This window comes from Rhineura floridana, chromosome 5 (genome assembly GCF_030035675.1).
Source record: "Rhineura floridana isolate rRhiFlo1 chromosome 5, rRhiFlo1.hap2, whole genome shotgun sequence".
Taxonomy (NCBI): Eukaryota; Metazoa; Chordata; class Lepidosauria; order Squamata; family Rhineuridae; genus Rhineura; species Rhineura floridana.
The window spans coordinates 111,954,048-111,978,942 of NC_084484.1; the positions used below are offsets into that span (position 1 = coordinate 111,954,048).

The 24,895-nt window shown below is 40.2% G+C and overlaps 2 protein-coding genes and 1 pseudogene across 13 annotated transcripts in view; 2 read left to right on the forward strand and 1 right to left on the reverse strand.

The window, feature by feature from the left end:
- TMPRSS15 (transmembrane serine protease 15) overlaps positions 1–4,701 on the forward strand; it is a 105,088-nt gene extending 100,387 nt beyond the window's left edge. For all 9 annotated transcript variants that reach the window (XM_061627897.1, XM_061627898.1, XM_061627899.1 and 6 more), the window contains 2 exons: positions 2,870–3,009; positions 3,607–4,701. In XM_061627897.1, coding sequence (XP_061483881.1) covers positions 2,870–3,009; positions 3,607–3,762 — 296 coding nt within the window. In that variant the 3' untranslated portion in view covers positions 3,763–4,701. The remainder of the gene's footprint in view (positions 1–2,869; positions 3,010–3,606) is intronic.
- A 2,803-nt stretch (positions 4,702–7,504) lies between these two features.
- Positions 7,505–7,694, forward strand: LOC133386380 (U1 spliceosomal RNA; annotated as a pseudogene).
- A 1,893-nt stretch (positions 7,695–9,587) lies between these two features.
- CHODL (chondrolectin) overlaps positions 9,588–24,895 on the reverse strand; it is a 44,195-nt gene continuing 28,887 nt past the window's right edge. The window contains exons 2-8 of one of the 4 annotated variants that reach the window (XM_061629489.1): positions 22,428–22,740; positions 21,587–21,744; positions 17,808–17,855; positions 17,344–17,427; positions 13,250–13,352; positions 11,305–11,383; positions 9,970–10,055 (exon numbers count right to left, since the gene is read on the reverse strand). In XM_061629489.1, coding sequence (XP_061485473.1) covers positions 10,053–10,055; positions 11,305–11,383; positions 13,250–13,352; positions 17,344–17,427; positions 17,808–17,855; positions 21,587–21,744; positions 22,428–22,740 — 788 coding nt within the window. In that variant the 3' untranslated portion in view covers positions 9,970–10,052. Of the gene's footprint in view, positions 10,056–11,269; positions 11,384–13,249; positions 13,353–17,343; positions 17,428–17,807; positions 17,856–21,586; positions 21,745–22,427; positions 22,741–24,895 lie in introns of all 4 variants that reach the window. The other 3 variants (XM_061629487.1, XM_061629488.1, XM_061629486.1) reach the window with 3 other exon arrangements.

A 24,895-nucleotide genomic window follows, 5' to 3' on the forward strand; every position in this document is an offset into this window, starting at 1 on the left:
TTCAAGGTGAAGCAAGATGCAGGAGGAGAAATTGAACGTTACAAGGCAAGACTAGTTGCCAAAGGTTTCCTGCAGAAATATGGAGAGGATTATGATGCTACTTTTGCTCCTGTTGTCCGACACAGCACAATAAGAATGTTACTGAGTGTGGCAGCCTCCAAACAGATGCATGTCAGACACTTCGATGTCAAGACTGCCTTTCTGCATGGAGAAATAACAGAGGAGTTGTACATGCAACAACCTCCAGGTTTCGTGAACCAGAAGCAAGCACATCTTGCATGCAAGCTTAAAAAGGGCCTGTATGGACTCAAGCAAGCTGCAAGGGCCTGGAATGAGAAACTGGATAAAATGCTCAAGGAGCTAGGCTTCAAGCAAGGTGAGGTAGACCAATGCCTGTACACCAGAAGCAAAGATGGACATTTGACATATATTCTGATTTATGTTGATGACTTGATCGTGGCGACGCAAAGAGATCAAGACTACAGAGAAGTTGTACATCATTTGAACAAAAGTTGAAATCAAAGAGCTAGGCAATGCAACATACTACCTAGGCATCCAGATTGAAAGGGAAGCAGATGGCTCCTACCTACTCAACCAAAATCAAAAGATTGTTGATCTTTTAGAGACGCTAGAATTCAAGGATGCCTATCCTGTAGCAACGCCTATGGCAATAGACTTTCTTAAAGACAATGATGTAGGTGAACCTTTACCAAATAATAACAAGTACAGAACAGCAATAGGGAAGCTGTACTTGACAACCAACACCAGACCTGACATAGCAAGTGCAGTAAGGATCCTATGTAGGAAAACTAGCACACCCACACAAAAGGACTGGATTGCTGTCAAAAGGGTGGCTAGATACTTGAAAGGGACTATGGACTTTAAATGCTAATAGTGATCCAAAGCTTATGTGTTACACTGATGCTGACTGGGCTGGAGATAGCTCAGGCTCCAAATCAACTAGTGGCTTTCTGTTTATGTATGGAGATGGACCTATCTCCTGGGCTAGTCACAAGCAAGACATAATAGCATTTTCTTCCACAGAATCTGACTATATAGCTGCTGCAGAAGCCTGCAAAGAAGCCATTTGGCTCAACAGACTACTAAAGGACCTTGGAATAAGGGTGCAGAGACCTATAGAGGTGATGGAAGACAACCAAAGTTGTATTAGACTTTCTCAGACTAAGAGAATCACTCCACGGACTAAACATATAGGTATAAAATACCATATTGTACATGAATTGACAGAGAAAGGATTCATCAAGATGAACTACTGTCCAACTGCAGAGATGACAGCTGACATCTTGACAAAGCCATTACCAAGAGACTGTTTCCAGAGACTTCGTGTCAAAATGGGCTTGTTAGATTAATGCATGCAAATTTGAGGAGGAGTGTTGGAATAGGCAAATGTTGCATGGTCACTTTAAGGGATATTTGGGGAATATCCCATGTACCTGTTTTACCATGATGTAACTTCCTAATGGGTGGGGGTTACTTACCTGACTTCCTCCTCCTTTGTCCTGGGGGATTTTTGAATATTCTCCATTGCTGATCTATCCACCATTGAGACAGGCCGCATGGCACAGATGCTCTCTCTGAGAGCATCAGTACTAAACCACTAAAATGAACTGAGACGCCTATTTTCTTTCTTCTAAGCTAGAGCCTATGTTTCTGAACATATGAAGAATTCGTGAGTAAATGTTTTATCTTTTACCTAAGAAGATTGTGTCTGTTGTTGTTTATACAGAGAAAGGTGGGCCTGGTTTACATTCTCATTCTGCTGCTTGTATTTTTATATCTCTGCTAAGCAATAGGACCAACCAAATTAGTTCCTATTTCTGTGTGTATTTCTATAATACCGAACAAAAACGATGATCCACAGACTAGAAGCATTCAATATACATCCCCGTTCCAAAGAAAGGGGATCCCAGGGAATGCAGTAATTATCGAACTATTGCCTTAATATCCCATGCAAGTAAAGTAATGCTCAAGATTCTACAACAAAGGCTCGTGCCATATATAGAGCAAAAAATGCCAGATGTCCAAGCTAGATTTATTTATTTTATGTATTTATTTATTATTTGATTTATATCCCGCCCTTCCTCCCAGCAGGAGCCCATTTAGAAAGGGAAGAGATTTAGAAAGGGAAGAGGTACCAGAGGTGTTCTGATGAGCAACCTATACTCTGGACAAGATGCTTCTGTAAGGACAGAAGATGGAGAAACCAATTGGTTCCCAGTCAGGAAGGATGTGAGACAGGGATGTATTTTATCACTCTATTTGTTTACTCTATACGCAGAACATATACAGAAAGCGGGTTTGGATCAAGATGAAGGAGGTGTGAAAATTGGAGGAAGAAATATCAATAATTAAAGATATACAGATTATACCATACTACCAGTAACGATCTGAACAGGGTGGTTTACAACATATGCTATTGGAGGTCGCTACTTCATAGGGTCGCCATAAATTGTAATCGACTTGAAGGCACATAACACACACACACCCATATTTTTCTTTCACACTTCCTGTGTTAGCTGCAGAAATACCTGATGTAACACTCTTTCCTGCAGCATTTGTAAGGATCCCTCCTCACTAAGGGAAGCAATTGGTCTAATTTTCCCCATCCAGAATACATGAAAAACTATTAGATGTTCATAGGCTGTGATGATCAGGCTTTTACATATGCCTAGATAGACTTCACTGAATTAATGAACCTGGTAACACAGGCAGATTAAGGCACCTATAATGCTGTCTGATAGAAATGAACAATGTTACAAGGTATGAAAATATTGTTTGAAGAACTCGTTATGCATTTTGCATTATGCATCAGGCTCATTCAGTGCCTACGTTTCTGGATTTTAAACAGGTTCTGTGGCAAGCATATTACAAGAAGCAGAAGTCCCTCTTATAACACATGAGAAATGCCAGCACTTGATGCCAGAATATAATATTACTGAAAATATGATATGTGCAGGATATGATGAAGGAGGAATTGATTCCTGTCAGGTAAATGGAAACATTATGTCTTCTTGGCTGATCAAGAGTGGCACTTTTCTTTGTTTTTCTCTGATCGTCACTTGTGATGCTAAATGTTTTAAATAGAAGTTTGATAGCCAATATGTGAAAAAGCATTACTTAGTTTGGCAGCAGTTGAATCCTCTTCTTTGGCAGTGGCTTCATCATCATCACTGTTATCTTATTGCTTTCATTTCTTGCTTTTTCTGACCTTTATATCCTTGAATATATTTGGAGGAGGAACAAAATCTAAACCCTGTCACCCACAAGAGAACATAAAACAACTACTCATATAACTGCAGGCCAGGGCTGCTGTCATAACCAGAGTGTTTCTAAAGATGTTCTGCAATCTAAGAAAGGAAGTATCTATTTCTCCGGTGCGTACAAAAGTCCTTGCAACACAACTTTCATGCTGGCTCAAAGATTTTAGCTTAAAGCAAATACTCATACAGATTAATACTGCACATAACTGACAGACATCTCACTCAGTGCTTAAGGCCATAACAAATCTCGTTTTTGCTTTACATATTGTTGTCTCCAACAACAAAAAATATGTGTCAAAATGTTTGATTTCTATTTGTCATTCAGGGAGATTCTGGTGGGCCACTGATGTGTCAAGAAAATGGAAAGTGGTTACTGGCTGGTGTGATATCCTTTGGCCGTCAATGTGCACTGCCAAATCGTCCTGGCGTTTATGTGGAAGTTTCAAAATTTGTCGACTGGATAAAAAGGACCATACATTAGCACCATTTTTAAAACAATGACTGGACAAATATAGATTTATATCCAACAAAGTTGTTCCATTGGTACAAGGACCTAGCAGAACCTCTTCTCTCCCTCTCCCAATACATTATGGGTAAAGCTAATAGGACATTGGATATACCCCATAGGAATTATATATAAGAATCACCCATGCTATCTGACAGACTGGCAAATGCAGATAATTCAAAAAGTGTGAGAGTGTATTTGTTAAGGATAATCCAAGCAACTGATTGGAGTCCCACTGGCTGACAAGGAGGGGCACCTCACCCCTTTAGCTGCTGCCCCAAGGCCTGAATGGGAAAGACGGAAAGGACATCTAAAAATGCCGAATGGCTGTACCACACTGTTGGTCTGACTAAGACAACTTTTTTAAGCTTACAAATATAGAACAATCACTCATATGAGCTCTTGTTCTAAGAGGCACCATGATTTTAAGTCCTTGTGGCTTTCACATGTTAATTGTAATTTTGCAGGAGATCCTTACATGGCTGCTTCATATCTGTTCAGATAGTAATAATGTGATACAAACATAGAATATACATGTTCACATGTTAGTAGTAATGCTCGAATCACAGAACTCAAAATCATAGACCACTCTCATTATTACTAAGACAGTTTCTAGGATAGAAGTTCAGCTGCAAAATGAATGCAACGTTTATGCCAAGCATGGGGATTGTTAATTAGTAATGCACATCTAACTGCATGTCAGGTCACAGTAACTAAATATTTCAATCAATTTGAAAGGCAAATTTCTATATGCAATCACATAAACAATAACAAAAAAAAGTTCTTCATGCATTTCATGCTGGAGAAGCAGGTTAATCCTTGTATGGTAAGGACATGCACAATTTACCACATGAATTGCAGTACTACAGTGAAATGAAGCCATGGAAAAGCAGGTCACATCACTGCTATGTGTAAAGAGCACTTTTCTAAAGAAATTAATAAAATGTGCTGTTGTAGTGCTATTTTTTCCAACATGAAAATTTACATATTTGTTTTCCTCGATGTATTGTTTATTTAAAAAAACACCAGCAAGCAGAAATTCTTCTGGCCTACCCAATCTGCAAATATAGTTGATCCAAAATTAATAATTCATCAATAAATCTGAGAAATTATGCAAGTTATATTTTGAGCAGAAATATATATTCCATTCTAAACTTCATGTACCAATAGAGTATTTAGAAGACTATGACCCACTCTCATTCACAAAAGCCTCTTCAAATATAACCTATTAAAAGGTGTTCTGAGTATGCTGTCAAAGAAATCCATAATGCAGAATATTTTAATATATGGTTTGCATTATCTGAAAGGCCATCTCCATCCCTATTATCTTTCTAGGGTGTTAAGATCTGCTGAGGGGGCTCTCTTGGTAGTTCCACCACCCAAAGAAATGTGGGGAATAGTAGCCCAGAGAAGGTTTTCTCTGTGGCAGCCCCTAAATTGTGGAACTCCCTCCCTAGAGAAATGTTTCCCATTTTCACCTTTCAACATATGTTGTAGACACACCTTTTTACCCTGAAGCATCAGATGTAACATGTATCCCTTAGTCTTTAAAAAGTATTTTTGCAGTATTGAATATTTTGTACGCCTGCTCCCTCTGCTTGGTTCTTTGGTGGGCCTTTCTTTTCACAAATAAAGCATGGAAGATGCTGCAAGTAAGCCTTCCTTCTCTGTTGGTTACCTCTGTAGCCAGTTAGCCAAGTACAGCCATAATGGCATCAGGCGATTGACAGGTGGGTTGTGCCCCAGGCCTGTCAAAGTTGGCCCATGGGGTTGGGAACAAATAACATTCTGGCCCTCTGGGCCAAAAAGGTTCCTTATCCCTGTCTCGGGGCAACCAGGATAAGATGTATCCATAGATAATTTAATCCAGACACCTTCCCAAAGCCCAACAAAATTGTACCATGCACAATTTTCATATGCCAGAACACATGTACATGTGAAGCCACCTGATACTGAATCAAAGCACTAGGGCTAGTGACTGGGCCATCTATTTCAGTGCAGTCAAATCTGGCTAGCAGTGGCTGTCTGATATCTCAGGCAAAGTTCTTTGCTAGCTGGACAACCTGGAAATGATGGGGATTCAACTGAGGATTTTCTACATGCAAAGCAAGAGCTCTGAGCTGTAGAGCTTCAAAAATCATGACTGCTTTTTTTCAAGATGTACCATGAAGGAAGCAAGTTGAAGAAATTATAACCTGGTAAAGATAGCCTATCCTGTAAGGAAATCTAGAACACAACAAGAAGATATTTGATGCTAGTACCAACATGACATTGATGCTATTGCTTTGGGCTAACTTCCAGAAGTCATGTGCAATAATGTTGCTAAGCTATTGTGACCCTTTTAAAATGTATGTAACTCTTAAGATTGTTTTTAGATCTTTGGCTCAAAATTGAAACAAATACCTATTGTCTTTAAATTCTGACTCTAAATAAAATATCACAGATCATGATTTAGTGGGTAACCTTCCTTGTTAATTTCAATGAGTTGTATTCATGAAACCCATGTAAGTAACACTGAAATAAAGGCTGAGGAGCAATATTGGTTGATGTAGTGTGTGTTTATCACAGGAGTAAGCACATTAATACTTTAGAAATGTAACTTCTTTTCTGACTAGTTCTAAAGTGGGCTCCTGATTTATTTTTAAGCAGTAAAATCAGTAAGCATGGAGCAAAAAGGTGTTCAGCGGTGGGCAAGACTATGCTGAAGATGTTACACTGAAACTACTACACATCTGCATGTGTGTTAAGAGGTGCATGCCAGGGATGAGCCAGAATTCCACCAAATTTGGACTTTTAAATCTACAGTATTCTGTACTCTTGAGGAGTGAATTGCTTTGCTCTGAACTTCAGCGGCTTTCCCTAATACCAGATTAGTTCTGACCAGGGAGGAAGCAAACTAAGCCTACAGAGTTTCCAGCATTCAGAGGGTTAAAACTATAGAGATTAAAAGGTAAACCAAGAAAATCTCCTTAATGTGGGTGAGACTCTCTATTAACTTTTTAAACCCCTCCCCACACATCTTATTTCCTGATCTGGTGATTTCTCTCTATCTCTTTCACACACAAACAGTTAAATTGAAGTGCAGATAAAGTTAATGTGAAACTGACAAGGCACAGGCAGGCAGGTGATCTCTTGTTTTCTCCCATGGCTGGAGAATACAATTCAGAGAGGAGGAGGAGGAGGTGGAATTGGGTTGGCAACACTGGCCACTACTGAGAGATGTTTTTCTTTTTCAGAAGTAATGACTGCAATATCAGTATTTCTTCAAAAAGGGAAAAAATCAGAATGGAAAAAGTGGAATAGAGCAGGGGTGGGCAGAAATTAAAACAGAAAGGAACTGCCTATCAGTCAGATGGAATGCAGTTGAACTGGCTACAGCACGCGGTGCCCGTCTCTAGTGCATACACACACAGAGAAACATATATACCTTCATTTTAGGTCAACTATATCATGAGAGTATTTTTAAAGATAAATAAAATAAAATATACATGAATTCAGATGAATATTCCAAACCGTCACAAAATACAGTTGCTAAAGCTATTAGCACAACCAGGTAATTCTAAACCACCATACTAATATATTACTAATATTTACTGTATAAAGGTTTTTACCATTCTTAAGTCATTAATATTCACAATACATTTGTGAAGTAGGCATTTGAAATTCCCTCCCCTTAAATATTAGACAGGTACCATCTCTGTTATCTTTTTGGCACCTGCTGAAGACCTGGCAGGGGAGGTTTTATTTATTTATATCCTATCCTTCCTCCCAGTAGGAGCCCAGGTTTTCTCAGGGTGAGGCTTATCCATTGCACTCTGGGTGTGCTGATTCCTGTGATTTTCCCAAATGTGGGAAACTCGACTGCATAATTGTTTTTAAGATGTTTTATTTTTTTTAAAAAAAATTGAGATGTTAAGATGTTTTTAGTGTTTTGACCTTTGTTTACCACCCTGGGCTCCTTCTGGGAGGACAGGCAGGATACAAGTTTACTAAATAAATAAATAAAATTATTCTCACTCTGTAAATCATTAATGGAGACTGAAACAAATTATTTATCCAAGGCCAACTATCTACTTTGCAAGTATGCTAACACTGAGTCTAAAAATATATATTTTCCAGGGTTTATTTTGTCCTTATTTCATGCATTTTAATTCATTTCTTGATGGCTGCAACATGATGAAGCAGCCATCACAGATCAAACCCCACAAACAGTGCATGTGTGAGAATGTACCCAAGACAGGAGAATCATTTTGGTTATTAGAAATCTCAATCTTGAAGTATTGTTTAAGGTGCTGAGATAGATGCAGAGGTTTTTGCTGCAAAAGTGTGTTCCTGGATCAGGGGAGCTGGGCAGAACCATCTATTTCTGAAGGTAAAACAAGAGCAAAAAAAAACACCTCTTTGTTTCCTTACAGCAAGGATATATCCATACAATCTCTATTGGTGCTGGATTATTAGAATTAGTGGTTGTGGTTTTTTGGATACTACAGTATAAGAAGCTGTTAGTAGCCTCTTCTCAGTTGCCACATATATCTTTCCCCCAACTACCACAATCTTTGAATGGCACAACTGCCATTCAAAGGGCTTATCTACACAGGAGCCTAACTTCACACTAAAGAAGCTGCTTTTACCATTGCAATAGCTTTTCAAGGTCTACACCTCTTGCTCAGTGGCAGCTTCCAAACCAGTTTTCCTTTCACACCAGTGGGAGTTCCTCTGGAAAGGTTTAGTGTTGCTGTTTCCTTGTGGCCCTGCCCCCAATTTTACATGTTTACTCCCTCCGAAGTATTGATATTGCTGATGGAGAAGGGGAGGTTTTTTTTGACAGTTTCATTATTTCTTGTCAATTGCATGCCTTTCCAGCTGAGCTGGGAGACCATTGGGGTGCAATTGACATGAAACTGATTAGAGGGGGGAGTGAGTGAAAGGCAAAGTAGGCAGCAGCTGCAGCAGCTTTTATGGATAATGCAGACAGAGGGAGTGGGTGATGGGTCATAAGAGAGCCCACCCACTAAAAAAAATCAAAGCAAAGTGCCTACACGGAGGAGCACAGCAAAGCTGAGATGGTTTTTCCTTTCCTTTTCACTTTATAATTGGATTGGGTTGATACTGATTTAAAGGGGGAAACTATAGCTTCTGCTTGCCTGCAACGTCATGTGAACCATGTGAATTGCAAAGGGATGCAAGTAGCACCAGACACACACTAAATCACCATGTGGATGAGCCCCAAGTCTCAGAGTCTTGGAAGGATCAATGCATATCTTCGCTCTTCCAGTGCAGGAAAAAGAGCAAAGCATCAGAACAAGGAGACAAAATGTCCCCCCATGCCAGTAGCTAACCTTGTTATACTAGATTTCTGTCTCCTTTGTCATAGCAGAAAACAGTAACAATTTGTCTATACAGTCAAAATTTTCTTAAACTCTGCTTACTCAACACAGCAATAACTAGCCACCCCCAGTTTGTTTTCAGTGAATTGAAAGAAAATTACATTAATTAATTTGCCATAGGCAGAATGACTCATGTTACCTCTGGACAAGCATATCATCAAAATATCGTCAGTTGCTACCAAAGTGTACTAATAACAGTACATCAGTTGCTTCTGAAGTGTAGCCTTGCAGATGAATAACACAGGATTCCCAAATGTCTTCAGTTATGTGGATCAAAGTTAGGACAGTAGTAAAATTGCTCCCTATTTCAAATAAATAATCCTACAGTCAATGTTTTTATCAATTTTTTATGCAAAGATAAATTATTTTGTTACACTGTAAATTTATATTAATTGAATTTACAGTACATCCATTAATAAGGGACAATACAATGTATGAGAAACTAACGAGGGGGGAAAAGTTAAAATTTAAACTAGAAATGATTGTTCTAGAACTGACATATACAGTACACATTTCCCCACATGTGTTCCAAATATTCTGTCCATCTCATTACTATCTGTAACAGAGTCATTTTCCTTAGCAAAATAAATGCATTCTTTTTCTTTTAGAGTGCTACTGAATTCAAAATCAAACATTGCATATAAAAATGATCTGAACAATTGCCTCAAGGGGGAGCTTCCAGTTCATTCTGCTGATCCATTGCAATTCCAAGCCATTCCAAGCTAATATCTGACATGACATTATAATAGATCCTGAATGGAAAAAATGTTATTCCTGCTTTCTTTTCAGTCATATGTCTATACCTCCATGCTACTGTCTTTCCGTGGGTTCTTAGAAATCCATAGTGTAGACTGGTCCGGACTAGTTTTTGTTCTACCTTTACTGGAAAATTAAAAAAAAGACACAACTGTATTTATATATATATATGTATGTTCTTGTCATACATTCATGTAAAGATGCAGTAAAAGACAAATGATGGTGGTACACAACAAGCAATTGTAAAGGTAGAATTGTCTCTTCTACTGATGTTGCTTAATTTGGCTTTTTGTAAAAAGATTAGGCTCTTAACAGTGAAAACTGACCTCAAACATGCCAGGATGTATTTTGCAGAACACTGACAGGAAGCATATATAGTGAGACTATCAAAACTGTCCAGTCCCACAGGCCGTTTTGGTCTATCACCTATGTAATCCCCAAAGTCTTGTACAACCCTAATAGTGAGTCTAAGGTTTAGATTCAGTATGCCATCATGCTAAGATGTTATCTTATATGATCCAAGATATTAGACTTTACTCCTCTGAACTGGATTCTACTAATATGTAAGCCTGTGGGAAGGATTGTGCTGTCTTTACACAAATGTATTTATCTTACCTGTGAATCTTCATGATTTTTTCTTCATCTATGTTTATTTATTCACTACCTGATCTAAAGCTTATTTGTGCTGATGAAGATCCCCAATGATAGCTAATAGGCATAGTTTTTTGACTGGCCCACAGTAAGAGAAAAAGTGGCTTCCATTCTTCAGTCCACCATTAACAGTGTTATACCCAGAAACCAACCTTGCAGTGCAAATGTATTTCTCAGGTAGCCTAAGGGCTCTATATTTGTAATGTGAAAGCTTCTTTTCCATAGCTTCATTCAAAAGCACTGCATTTAAAAGCCTAGCATCACAAGGCCTGACATTTGTGTGGGTCCTTCCCATACTGTTGGTAGCCATCTAGAACATGTGGAATATGCTGGTAACAATCTGGTCATTAAAGATGAGCACAATTGACCCCATCCACATTCTGCCAAACTTTTAAATGTTGCAGTAGTGCCATGGAATTAAGCCAAAGAAATGTTACTCCCATTCATTACTGTTGTTCTTAAAGAACATTTTGGGTGAGGTGTCATCTGAACAAAGAGAGCAAAATGTGTGCTGAACAAAACCATGGAAGTGCATAGTTTGAACTACATCCTTAGCTGATATAGATCATCATAATTTCAGGGCCATCAAGCTTAATGAAACCAACTGAGCCTAGCTGAGCCGATTCTATCCCACTTTCTTGGGAGAGTGTTGGGTAGACTGTGGAAGTAAGCAGGAATTCTAGCTCTACCTTCAAAATACAATCGTAGAAACTGAGAAATATACCAAGTTAGAATCTAAACTTTCTGCAAGGCACTCAGATGACAATGGAGATGAGTCATTGAAGCAGTTTCTCCTTGCTTCCCTAGAAGAAAGGAAAGGGAAAGCTGCTAAGCATAAATGAGTTGCTGGTTTGCCATAAAGCACAGGAGAAACGCTTGGTTTTGTTGCTACTCTGATGGTTTGTCAACATGGATGCTTCTCATGTCATACTTTGGCTTTTAGTACTACCAGTGGTATCAACAGAACCTTTTCTTTCTAAAACAGCTAGAATAATATGGCATAGTAGCTCCCACATTGGAGTAGAGCTAAGTGTTGCTACTGAATTGTCTGCCGAATTCTTCCTCTCCTTGTAACTTTTAGTCAGGCATAACCTTATTGTCTCTCCATTTTTCCCCACCCTACTTCAGCTCCACATCACTGGCTACATCGGATCAGATTAAGGAAATGTGGACATGACATATGCAAGTCCTATTAAACATTATGGGAATAGGAGTGGGGAAGAAATAACATGGGATGACGTCTACTTCTGCCCTGATGTTGCTCCTACTTCTGTGCAGGTGGCAGGAGCAGCAGGAGCCACATAATCATCCTCATTTGCATTGCAAAGGGAGCAATGACCACAATATCCCAAGAGTGAAGATGAGTCAAGCGATCCAGCTCTGGGGAAAAGCCTGTGCCAGCGCTCCTTTTGATAACTGAAACTAATCAGATCTTTGAAGCTGGGAACCTCACTGTGCTTGATGGATCTTGATGCCTTATTAAACAGACTTTGAAAGGAAAGGCTATGCAAATGAAAGCAGGGTAGAGAAAAAGTAATAAATTCAGATTTACACTGTAGAGCCTTCAGCATAAAATAGCTAAATTATGTAACAGGGGCCTTCTCTTCTTCCTAAGTGCCTTCTGCATATGCATTAGGGTAAAATGCTAGTTTTCTAGTTCTTTTAATGTACAACAGCGGTGGGGAACCTGCGGCCCTCCAGACGTTGTTAGACTCTATCAGCCCCAGCCAGCATGGCTAACAGTCAACAAAAGTTGTAATCCAGTAACACTGGGAGAACCACAGGTTCTCCATCCCTGATCTATAGAAGCTACAAGCTCTTTACACCAGAGTTAAAGTCAGGGCTGGTGCCAGGCATGACTAAGCCCTTGGGCACCAGCCTGCCCCAGGCCTGCGGGGCTGTAGCCCAACCCCCCCCATACAGTCTTCTCAGGGCTAACCGTGCTGTGGATTGTTGAGAGGGTGGTCCCAGGCACACTCCCAATACAGACACTGTGGGCTTCAATAAGCCTGCATGCATGCCCCACTTATTTTTTGTATTGTATGAATGCTATGTGTGTATAGCACACATGCCTGACATCAACAAAGATGGCTGCAGGGGCATTAGCCCCTTAAGAAAGTCCCCCCCATCTTGGATGATGGCAGGCATTGTTACATAGCACACATAGCATTCACACTGACAGAAGAGGTAGGTGGGGCATGCAGGTGGGCTTACTGAAGCCCGCCATCCACAATCCAGGATGGAGGACCTGACACTGTTGTGGATTGCGGAATGGGAGTGCCACCCTCCCACCCTAAGGAGAGCCCTTCAGGGGCCCCTCTGGACTGCAGGGACCCTCGGACAGGGCCGAACCTGGCCACCCTCTGGTGCCACCCTGGTTTAAGGAGCATTAACTTAGAACACAGGGTTTTGCTAACTCAATAAACATGTTAATACTGCTGAACACATCGTATAATTGAGTTGGTGTGTGTGTTATTAAATGTAATTTTCTGCTATTTTAGTCATGGCACAACACTGGGATAATTTTCATTTTGCAGTAAAAATGTGAATAGCCTTGCATTGCATGTGGAATGGCCTTGAGTATGAGTAAATGGTTAATGGAAGCACAACTTCTACAGCATATGAACCTAAGTTTCAAGACTTCCTTCCTGTCCAATCATAATATTTACCTTTTGTGCAGCATCTGGAAACAGCAAGTCCCAAAAGCCACTAATATCAACAACAGCAGTGGTATAGTTGGTATAACAACATAAATTAGATTGGGAATTAAACCTACAAGAAAAAGGCTTTTATTAATGTATTTTACTCCATAGACTTGATTTCCACAAATTATCTTGTGCTGCACTCATTAAACACAACAATCAGAGCTCTCTTAAACCAGTGGTTCACACTTTTGAACTTGTGTGCTCTAGTCCATGAAATCTTATGATCCAAGAGATGCCTAACCTTAAGGACTCTGCTGCTCTGATTTTCAAACTATTGGTGGCGGAGTCGCTCTATACGAGAAAGAAGGCATTGAATCCAGCAAGCTCGAAACCCCAAAAGAGGCAGACTCCTCCACAGAATCGTTGTGGGTGGTGATACCGTGCCCCAGGAGGGACTCAATACTGGGAACGATCTATCGTCCCCCTGATCAAAATGCTCAGGGAGACCTTGAGATGAGATATGAAATTGAGGAAGCATCCAAACTAGGAAATGTGGTAGTAATGGGTGACTTCAACTACCCGGACATAGACTGGCTGCATATGTGTTCCAGTCATGACAAAGAAGCAAAGTTTCTAGATATTCTAAATGACTATTCCCTAGATCAGTTGGTCATGGAACCGACCAGAGGGACGGCAACCCTGGACTTAATCCTCAGTGGGGACCGGGACCTGGTGCAAGATGTAAGTGTTGTTGAACCGATTGGGAGCAGTGACCACAGTGCTATTAAATTAAACATACATGTAACTGGCCAATTGCCAAGAAAATCCAACACGGTCACATTTGACTTCAAAAGAGGAAACTTCACAAAAATGAGGGGATTGGTAAAAAGAAAGCTGAAAAACAAAGTCCAGAGGGTCACATCACTCGAAAATGCTTGGAAGTTGTTTAAAAACACTATATTAGAAGCTCAACTGGAGTGCATACCGCAGATCAGAAAAGGTACCGCCAGGGCCAAGAAGATGCCAGCATGGTTAACGAGCAAAGTCAAGGAAGCTCTTAGAGGCAAAAAGTCTTCCTTCAGAAAATGGAAGTCTTGTCCAAATGAAGAAAATAAAAAAGAACACAAACTCTGGCAAAAGAAATGCAAGAAGACAATAAGGGATGCTAAAAAAGAATTTGAGGAGCACATTGCTAAGAACATAAAAACCAACAACAAAATATTCTATAAATACATTCAAAGCAGGAGACCATCTAGGGAGACAATTGGACCCTTGGATGATAAGGGAGCCAAAGGTGTACTAAAGAACGATAAGGAGATTGCAGAGAAGCTAAATGAATTCTTTGCATCTGTCTTCACAGTGGAAGATATAGGGCAGATCCCTGAACCTGAACTAACATTTGCAGGAAGGGATTCTGAGGAACTAAGACAAATAGTGGTAACGAGAGAGGAAGTTCTAAGCTTAATGGACAATATAAAAACTGACAAATCACCGGGCCCGGATGGCATCCACCCGAGAGTTCTCAAAGAACTCAAAGGTGAAATTGCTGATCTGCTAACTAAAATATGTAACTTGTCCCCCGGGTCCTCCTCCGTGCCTGAGGACTGGAAAGTGGCAAATGTAACGCCAATCTTCAAAAAGGGATCCAGAGGGGATCCCGGAAATTACAGGCCAGTTAGCTTAACTTCTGTCCCTGGAAAACTGGTAGAAAGTATGATTAAAGCTAGATTAACTAAGCACATAGAAGAACAAGCCTTGCTGAAGCAGAGCCAGCATGGCTTCTGCAAGGGAAAGTCCTGTCTCAGTAACCTATTAGAATTCTTTGAGAGTGTCAACAAGCATATAGATAGAGGTGATCCAGTGGACATAGTGTACTTAGACTTTCAAAAAGCGTTTGACAAGGTACCTCACCAAAGGCTTCTGAGGAAGCTTAGCAGTCATGGAATAAGAGGAGAGGTCCTCTTGTGGATAAGGAATTGGTTAAGAAGCAGAAAGCAGAGAGTAGGAATAAACGGACAGTTCTCCCAATGGAGGGCTGTAGAAAGTGGAGTCCCTCAAGGATCGGTATTGGGACCTGTACTTTTCAACTTGTTCATTAATGACCTAGAATTAGGAGTGAGCAGTGAAGTGGCCAAGTTTGCTGATGACACTAAATTGTTCAGGGTTGTTAAAACAAAAAGGGATTGCGAAGAGCTCCAAATTAGACAAATTCATGGAGGACAGGGCTATCAATGGCTACTAGCCATGATGGCTGTGCTCTACCACCCTAGTCAGAGGCAGCATGCTTCTGAAAACCAGTTGCCGGAAGCCTCAGGAGGGGAGAGTGTTCTTGCACTCGGGTCCTGCTTGCGGGCTTCCCCCAGGCACCTGGTTGGCCACTGTGAGAACAGGATGCTGGACTAGATGGGCCACTGGCCTGATCCAGCAGGCTCTTCTTATGTTCTTATGTTCTTAAACTGTAGACTGTAGAATGTTGACTTGAAACTCCGTCAAAGCCCCATTGAAAAGATTGGTTATGACAACAAAGCTTTCCTGAAAGACAACTTGCTGACCTCTAGTGATCTTCCCACATGATGTACAGCTGCAGGAAAGTTTTGGGAGTTCCAGGGCAATGCTGATGAACTGAGTATGTGCCTTACAACATGCCCATGGACCTTCTACAATGAGCTGCCATTCCAATGAGCAGATATCCTAAAGGTAAAGCATTTGAAAATTGTTCTCCTATGCATTGTGATTTAAGTACTTCACTGTGTGCTTGAGCCTGGTTCATTTCAACAGGATATTTCAAAAGGACTTTTTTAATTCTGTACATTATTTCTAGCCAGTATGTACACATTTTACAGAGTAGCATAATGGAAGCAGTTCTATGTTTTGCAACATTATGCACAAGCAATGAGCTACAGCTTGGACTCACTCAAACTTCACTAGATTGGCACATCCTGAGATATTCCATACTTCTCAAGTCCAAACAGACCTATAGGAAACTATTTCTCATTCATGAACTCACTACACAAGTGAAACTGCTACAAAATGTACTGTGTTCCTACTATGCCCCACCCAAACCCTTCTTTTTAAACTTCCCTTGCCCCACCTGTTGTGGTTTCTGGCTCCTTCTTCCTCGTGGAATCATGCCCAATGGTCAGGAATAATGGGAACAGTAGTCCAGCAACATCTGGGGACCCAAAGTTTGGGAAAGGCTACCCTAAATAATATTTACTGTAACAAGAAAGAGAGTGAAGTACAACTCCCTCTTACCTCTCTCACTCATCAATCATTTGGATAAAGAATAATGGCAGCCACTGAGGCAGTTCACTAGGCAAAATCCACCAGTGCCAGCATCTACAGTGTGGCAACAGAGGGGAGAGAAGCCTATCTGCTGTTTTCTTTCTGTGCTGGGCAGTGGCAATGGAGGCAAGAGGTGCTGAAGCCAGCACTGTGCACAATTGGCAAGTGGATAGTTATCCCAGCATGAGCACAGGTTGGTGGTGCTTCCGCCGTACCCCACCTCCACCACTACCTCCCAATGTAGAAAGGGAACAGCAGTTCCTGCCATACCCCACTACCTACACACTCCATCACCGTAGCTATAGGCAGTTGTGCCCAGCAAACTATCTCTCCACCAGCCACCACGTGTAAAAGCAGAACAAACAAAACATAAACCTGATTAGAAGGTGCTGTCCTTTAGCAAAAAGCTAAAATTCCAAAACTTGTTCATTAACTGTTTTGTTAGATATTTTTTCAATCAGTTATCTCAGTCTGTTAAGCTTAATGGAGAAGATTAAGGCTTGAACATGCAGAGCCACCTGCAGCTCACTCACTCTATGTGGCTCTGGAATAAGAAAGAGAGAAAACTGTGGAAGAAAATACTTGGCATATTGAATGGGGTCATCTGTGCTGTGATGTCTAGCCCTGACGAAAAGCATTTTCCCTTTAAAATTAAGTATGGCTAGTTGCCCTGCAGCAACATCTTGACATTTTATTCCAGACTGTAGGTTCATTTTCATTTCTGGGAGTTCAGCCAGTTTACTCATGTGAGAATAAATGGTGATGCATGTCTACACAGACTATGTTTTATGTTTAAATATTTCTCAGCTATTAGAATCATATGCATCAATTACCAGTTTCAGTAACAACCACTGGAAAATGATCTTCCGGCATGCTTGAATCGTGAGGCTTCCCTTCTGGCACTGTTGTTCTGACTTCTGAGAAAGTAATTACATATTTTAACAAAATAAAATCTAATTCCTGTATTGTCGCATCTGCAAATTTTATTGCATTTTGAAAAAACAACAAACACAACAGAACTAATCAGTTTTCAAAGTGAATAAATATGGGTGATAAACTTGTCTATGGACTTTAACATTGGGATCACATCTGGAAAAGGAGTTACAAATTGCAATATTCTGAAATGTAGCCATATGCTTATAAAAACATACATCGCAAATATTGTTCTCTACAGGATTCATTATTTAGCTATTCCACTGCTAGTCTGCTTTTCTAATCTATAGATTGTTTTGCTTTTGGAAATGATTAATGAGATTCTATTGCTGCACCACTGCAATGCAATCCAAATGTTTCTTACCATAATCCGGATCTGCTCTGTCTCCTAATTCTTTTTCTAGGATGTCATCTGTTAAATCAATAGGTCAACAATTGGAAAAATAGTTTGTTTACATTGTTCAGACAATGCTCAGTTTTAATAAGCATCTTTTAAACCATACATTAACCATTGTGTTCTATGGGATAGAGTGCTATACTTAAGAACACAAAAAATCCTGTAGCATCTTAAAAATTGCTTACTTAGATGTGCAGTCCTATACCTACTTACCTTAGTTTATTCTATGTAAAATAACCCCTAGTTTATTTTACATTTCATCTTGCTTCTATAGATTAATTAAAATGCGGATTTATTTTGCCTTAATGAGATACATGGCCTGCGCCCAGAAGTGTAAAGTCACTAGGACTTCAAGAATCTCTCCTGATCTTGGACCCAAGTTGGTCAAGTGCTTTTCCACATCCCATTAGACTATAAAAAAAAATGTCTCATTCATACACTCAACTAATCACTGCACTCTTATCAGGAGATCTGTTACATTCAATATAGGAATTGGACCATTAGTGCTATACCATCTATCCTTTCAAATTCCCTCCCATTAAATATTAAACAGGCATCATGTCTAATGTCTCTTCGGCACCTATTGAAGACCTTCCTCTTTAAACAATCCTTTTAATTAGAGAATTTTCCCAGTCTGCATCTGTTTTGGAATAGTTTTTAGATGTTTTGCCACTTGTATTTTTTCCATCTTGGGCTCCTTTGGGAGGAAGGGTAGAATATAAATTAATTAATGGATTGGCAGAAATGGGCTTGTATAGCCTTTTTGGAGAATGATTCAGGAGGACTTGCTTCCTCTTTCTTATTCTCTGCTATTCATGTGATGTGCAGAAAGCAACACTGGGTTTCTGCCCATGCTATTCAGGTGCTTGGCAGGCTCTGACTCAGCTTACTAACTCTTAGACTTGGACAATAGACCCTGAAGTTTGCTAAAAACATAAAAACCAACAACAAAATATTATTTAAATACATTCAAAGCAGGAGACGATCCAGGGATGCAGTTGGACTGTTGGATGACAAAGAAGTCCAAGGTGTGCTAAAGCAGGATAAGGAGATTGCAGAGAAGCTGGATGAATTATTTGTATCTGTCTTCACAGCAGAGGATATAGGGCAGATCCCTGTGAACTAACTTTTGCGGGAAGGGAGTCTTAGGAACTGAGGCAGATAGTAGTGACAAGAGATGAAATCCTAGGTTTAATAGACAAAACAAAATCTGACAAATTGCCAGATCTATATGGCATCCACCCAAGAGTTCTCAAAGAACTCAAATGTGAGATAGCTGATCTTCTAACAAAAATATATCACTTGTCCAGCACTGTCTCCATACCTGAGCACTGGAAAGTGGCCAATGTAACACCAATCTTTAAAAAGGGGTCCAGGGGGGATCCCAGAAATTACAAGCCAGTTAGCTTAATGTGTCCCAGAAAAACTGGTAGAAAGTATTTTAAAGATAAAATAACCAAACATATAGAAGAATAAGCCTTGCTGAGGCAGAGCCATCATCTGCAAGGGTAAGTCTAGTCTCACTTTCGATAAGTACCTCACCAAAGACTCCTGAGTAAGCTTAGCAGTCATGGAATAAGAGGAAAGGTCCTCCTGTGGATCAGGAACTAGTTAAGCAGCAGGAAACAGACAGTAGGAATAAATGATCAGTTCTCCAATGAAGGGATGTAGAGTCCCCCAAAGATCAACTTTGGGACCTTTGGTTTTTAACTTGTTCATAAACGATCTAGAGTTAGGGGTGAGCAATGAGGTGCTGAAGTTTGTTGATGGTACTAAATAGTTCAGGGTGGTTAAAACAAAAAGAGATTGTGAAGAGCTCCAAAAAATCCTCTCTCCAAACTGAGTGAATGGGCGGTAAAACGGCAAATGCAATTTAATGTGAGCAAGTGTAAAATGATACATGTTGGGGCAAAAAAACCCAAACTTAATTTCATATATATGCTTATGGGGTCTGAACTGTCAGTGACTGACTAGGAGTGAGACCTTGGGGCCGTAATGGATAGCTTGATGAAGATGTTGACCCAGTGTGTGGTTGCTATGAAAAAGACAAATTCCATGCTATGGATCATTAGGAAAGGTACTGAAAAAATAAAAATAAAATGTTAATACAAATCTACTGTATGGTGTGACGACATTTGGAAAACTATGTACAGTTCTGGTCACCTCACCTCAGAAATGATACTGTAGAGTTGGAAAAGATTCAAAAAAGGGCAACCAAGATGATCAAGGGGATGGAGCGACTCCCTTATGCGGAAAGGTTGCAGCATTTGAGGCATTTTAGTTTAGAGAAAAAGGTAAGAGGTGACATGATAGAAGTGTATAAAATTATGTATGGCATGGAGAGAGTGGATAGAGAGAAGTTTTTCTCCCTCTCTCATAACTTTAGAACTCATGGACATCCAAAGAAGCTGAAGTCTGAAAGATTCAGGACAGATAAAAAAAAGTGCTTCTTCATACAGTGCGTAGTCAAGCTATGGAACTCCTCCCAGAGGAAGCAGTGATGGCCACCAAATTGGACGGCTTTAAAAGAGGATTAGACACATTCATAGAGGACAATGGTGTCAAAAGGCTTCTAGACACAGTGGCTATGCTCTGCCTGAATACCAGTTGCTGGAAAAAGCAGAGGGGGAAGTGCTCTTGTGCTCAGGTCCTGCTTGCATGCTTCCCCTGGGCATCTGGTTGACCACTATGAGAACAGGATGCTGGACTAGACGGGACACTGGCCCGATCCAGCAGCTTCTTCTTATGTTCTTATGAAGTTCAAGGAATAAATAATGAAACTTTGGGCATCTTGTTTTCTTAGCACAACGCTTCAGAGACCACAGGGTTATCAAGTATTTCTGCTCTGTAACTGAACTACTTATTGGGAAGAAAATTCAGGAGGAACTACTCTCGCCATGCTTTAATCTGCAGTGGAGGAATACATCTGACATGGTCTAGCAGAAAAGACACCATGGACAAGACCGTCCCAAGACTGGCTGTACCAGCCAATTGTTCCATGTTTTTTTTTCCCTTAAGGGTCATTTATGTGCAGAAAGACTTCCATATCCTGATCTTCATATGCAGGTCCCACTGGTGGATGATGCTCATTTTGCCCTGAAACACAACCAGCTGGATTTTCCTGTTATATTTTGATTCCACCCTCTTTCCAAGCATCATAGAATTATAGAATTGTAGAATCATAGAGCTGAAAGGGGTCTATAAGGCCATTGAGTCCAACCCCATGCTCAATGCAGGAATCCAAATTAAAGCATTAAAAATAAAGGAGATCAAGGAGAGTAAGTCCTGTTCTCACGGTGTATATAGAGCGAGTCAACACAGAATGCTATGTCATCAGTACAGGGTTGTTTTTCATTGTCATTTTACTTATTCATGTAAAACAACCTACTTTCACACACAAATACTGTGAAACATATTTATGCATACGATATTTCATCTCATTTTGTCATCATTGTAGTGAATGAGTGCATGGAAGTGTGCCTAGGGCTCCAGAAATCTGGGCTCCTAGATTATTTTGCAATTAGACTAATATTTATAATTAAAGTCTTGCAGTATATAGATAGATACAATGACAGCATTCAAAAGCAAGAAATGATTACTAGATGGTTGCGGAGAAATTCTCCATTAGGTTTGAATCCAGGATCCCAAGAATGGTTAAGATGCCACTGTCTGATGTTCCAGGTTTCTTTGAAAAGTGAAAAAGAAATCATATATCACATGTGAAGGGTAACTTCTGCATTTCCTACCTGGATCATACTTGCAGATAAAATTGTGCTTCATGTTGCATCTGTCGTCATTCCATTGGTAAAGATAAGGCCCTCCCAAACCAGGATTTGCAGTTGGTTGATGATACATCACAACACAAGCTTCACTCCCACAGGAAGGCTCATCTGTATACCAATTTCTATTACCATGTACAAATATAATAAAATTAACATTAGAGAACTAGAGTTTTATTTGTGAGTCCTTTCTGTTCTGCTGAATCTGAAAAATGAAGGGAGCACAGCTCAATGGTGAAGTGCATTCTTAGCATGCAAAAGGTCCCAGGTTCAATTCCATTGATGACTGGGAAACACTTTGTTCTGAAACCCTGGAAGCCGCCGACTGTCATTGTAGACCGGGGTAGCCAATGTGGTACCCTCCAGATGTTATTGGACTGCAACTCCCATCAGACCCAGGCAGCATGGCCAATGATCAAGACAGATGAGAGTTGTAGTCCAACAACCTCTGGAGGACACCACTTTGGCTATCCTTGATGTAGACAATACTGAAGTAGATGGATCTGGATAAAACCAGCAAGGAGGAAAAGTGGAGATTTACACTTATCTAACCATTTAGATGCATTTCCATATATGTTGCAACCATTTGGTGACTATATCACTAGTATGAATTTATTTGTTTTTTTTAATTCATTTATGTTATATTAATGGAATGTATTGTTTTGTTTGTTTTTGCACAAGGTCAATTTTCTCTTTAGGGATTATTGGGCCCTAGACCACTACCTAGTCTGCCTTGTGGCCCTGGATCCCTTTTTTGTCCCTTTTTTTTCAGCAGCAGCTTTTGAGTAAAACCTCACAAAATATTTACCTGAAAAGTGAACTGCTTCCATCTGTCCACTTGTAAAGATCAGGGCAGGCACTTGCTGTGGTTTGTCCCTCACCACTTCTCCACAGCCCAATCCAAAAGTCCCCATCAGAAATTCTGGGGCCTGATTTTGTGAGGTTCTGCAACATATTTTCTATTAGCTTCTGTTCTGTTTCACTTTGAAGGCTTAGAAGTACTCCACCATCTATTTGACAGGCTAGGTGAGCCTCCTGGAAACCCAGACGTCTGGACAAGTCTTGGAAATAGGCTATTTTGTAGCAGGGATGTGTTGAATCCCCATAACATATCTTTTGTCCTAAAAACAACAACCACATACCATATATAGACATACAGTTTCAGTATAATAGAGATTTATTTCATAACAAGCAGCATATGAATAATATCAGACTTACCTTCCCCTTCGCCCACCTCTTTTTTATTTAATTTGCTCTAGAATCCCATGCTAACAATTACAAATCAAACCTTTCCTAGAATTCCATGCTAATAATTATGACATGCTCCTAATTACAATGACAAAGTTAATAAACAACTCAAAAGAGTTATGTGGGGCTGTTTGATCTGCCTTTAAAATAAAGAATTTTAACATCTGCCCTAGAATAGTTGTTGTGGAGCATTGGATATCGTATCAGTGAAGTCTATAATAGTAGATTCAAAGAAATCAATGTATCATGTATAGCAGCCCTACATTTTCATTACAGTTTATATTTTAGTGAGACCCATTAAACAATTTTGTGAGAAAGAAAGAAGAGGGATGGGGTGAAATGAAGAACATCTTTCCTCCATTGATCCTCCACACTCCAGCTTCTCTCTCCCATCCAACTAAGAAGATTGATGAGAAGAAACAGTCTACTTAGCAAATATCACACAATAGAACCAGAGCCACAAATAATAGTTGCCCAAGTATTTACTTATTAAATATATTTCTAACCTACCTTTCAGGTTTCAGTGCCCTCACAAGGTGATTTACAGATTTTTTGTAACCATAAAAGCATAACAACATCAAAAATACAACAAATTACAATTTCAAAAAACATTAACTTAAAAACTAGCAGCAGCTAACCAACATTAACATCAATAACTTAGACTGGAATAAAAACATCTTCATAGATAGTTCTATTAAAAACCAGCAGTGCAGTGGCCACACATATTTCCCTAAGGAGAGAGTTCAGTGGTATGGAGCCACCACTTGGAATGCCCATCCTGCTACTCATCCGGGGCATGGTCTGAAGATACATGAGGCCACTACCTTGCTAAGCAGATATGGGTCTGGTCAGTGCATGGATGGGAAACTGCCTGGGAGCTAGATGCCTTGAGTTCCATGATGGAAGGCAGGTAGGCCATAAATGTAACAACATAAAAATATAAATATCTAACAACTCTTATTGGTTGGCCAAAGAACAGAGTTGGTCAGATGCTGAACTGGGCACTCAGGAAGGCTCATATGGATGCAGGTGGTCCTTCAGGTATTTTTGGCCCAAACTGTTCAGAGCTTTAAAGGCTAAAACCGCACCTGTAATCAGAAACAGAAATTGAGGTTTCCAGTCTTCTCCTGAGAGCTGTGAAAGAGAAGGAGAGCAAAGGGCATGAGCCCAAGGCTTACACAGGTTCACTCACATTGTGGGAAGCCATGATTTCCCAAGAACTCTGAAAAGGGTCACTATCTGTCTCTCCAATGGGACATACATCTCAATGTTCATCTGAATGCATGCACTGCAGAAAGATAGATTTCGCATGCACTCTTATGCATACTTGCTCATCTGAGTTACCCCTCCCTCCTCCTGGTCTCTGGTCTAGCAAGTGGTACTGAAACAGAGGTCTATGTAGGGTCTCCTATGGGTGGGCAAAGAAAATTAAGGACTCCTGAGAACCATCTTTTTAAATATTGCAAGTCATACATATGGAAACAAGGTGGGCTGGAAAGGCATGTGCTGATGTATTATCCAAGTCTAAGGCTTCTCTTCTTTAGGCCACAATTAAAAGGGAAGCAACCAGCAAGCTGCTGGCTTCCTTTCACCCTAACTTTCAGTCCATTCCAACTGAGGACTGGTGGCACCTGCACACTGGAACTCCCTACTAACATTCAGAAGTAAAAGGAGATCAACATGCATGGGCAACTTTCGGGCCAAGTGATGGGGGAGTTGAGGTCCTTTTGAGGGGGGAAACCAAGTTTTTCCTGCATGTCCCTTTTATGCTGGAATAATCTTCAGTCTTCTCTTGGATCCTGTTGTGGTGCCCAGTCTGACTCTGTGTGTAGGACACCCATTTTATTAGCAGGGAAAGCGATGGGTCATGTCTATAAACATGTGATTTTTTTTTTTGCAGGCAGTACAGAAGGGGTAGTGATGCCCCCCAGATGTGGTTGGACTGCAACTCCCATCATCCCTGACCATAGTCCAAGCTGGCTGGGGTTGATGGGAGTTGAATCCAAATAAAACATTGCATGAGACAGA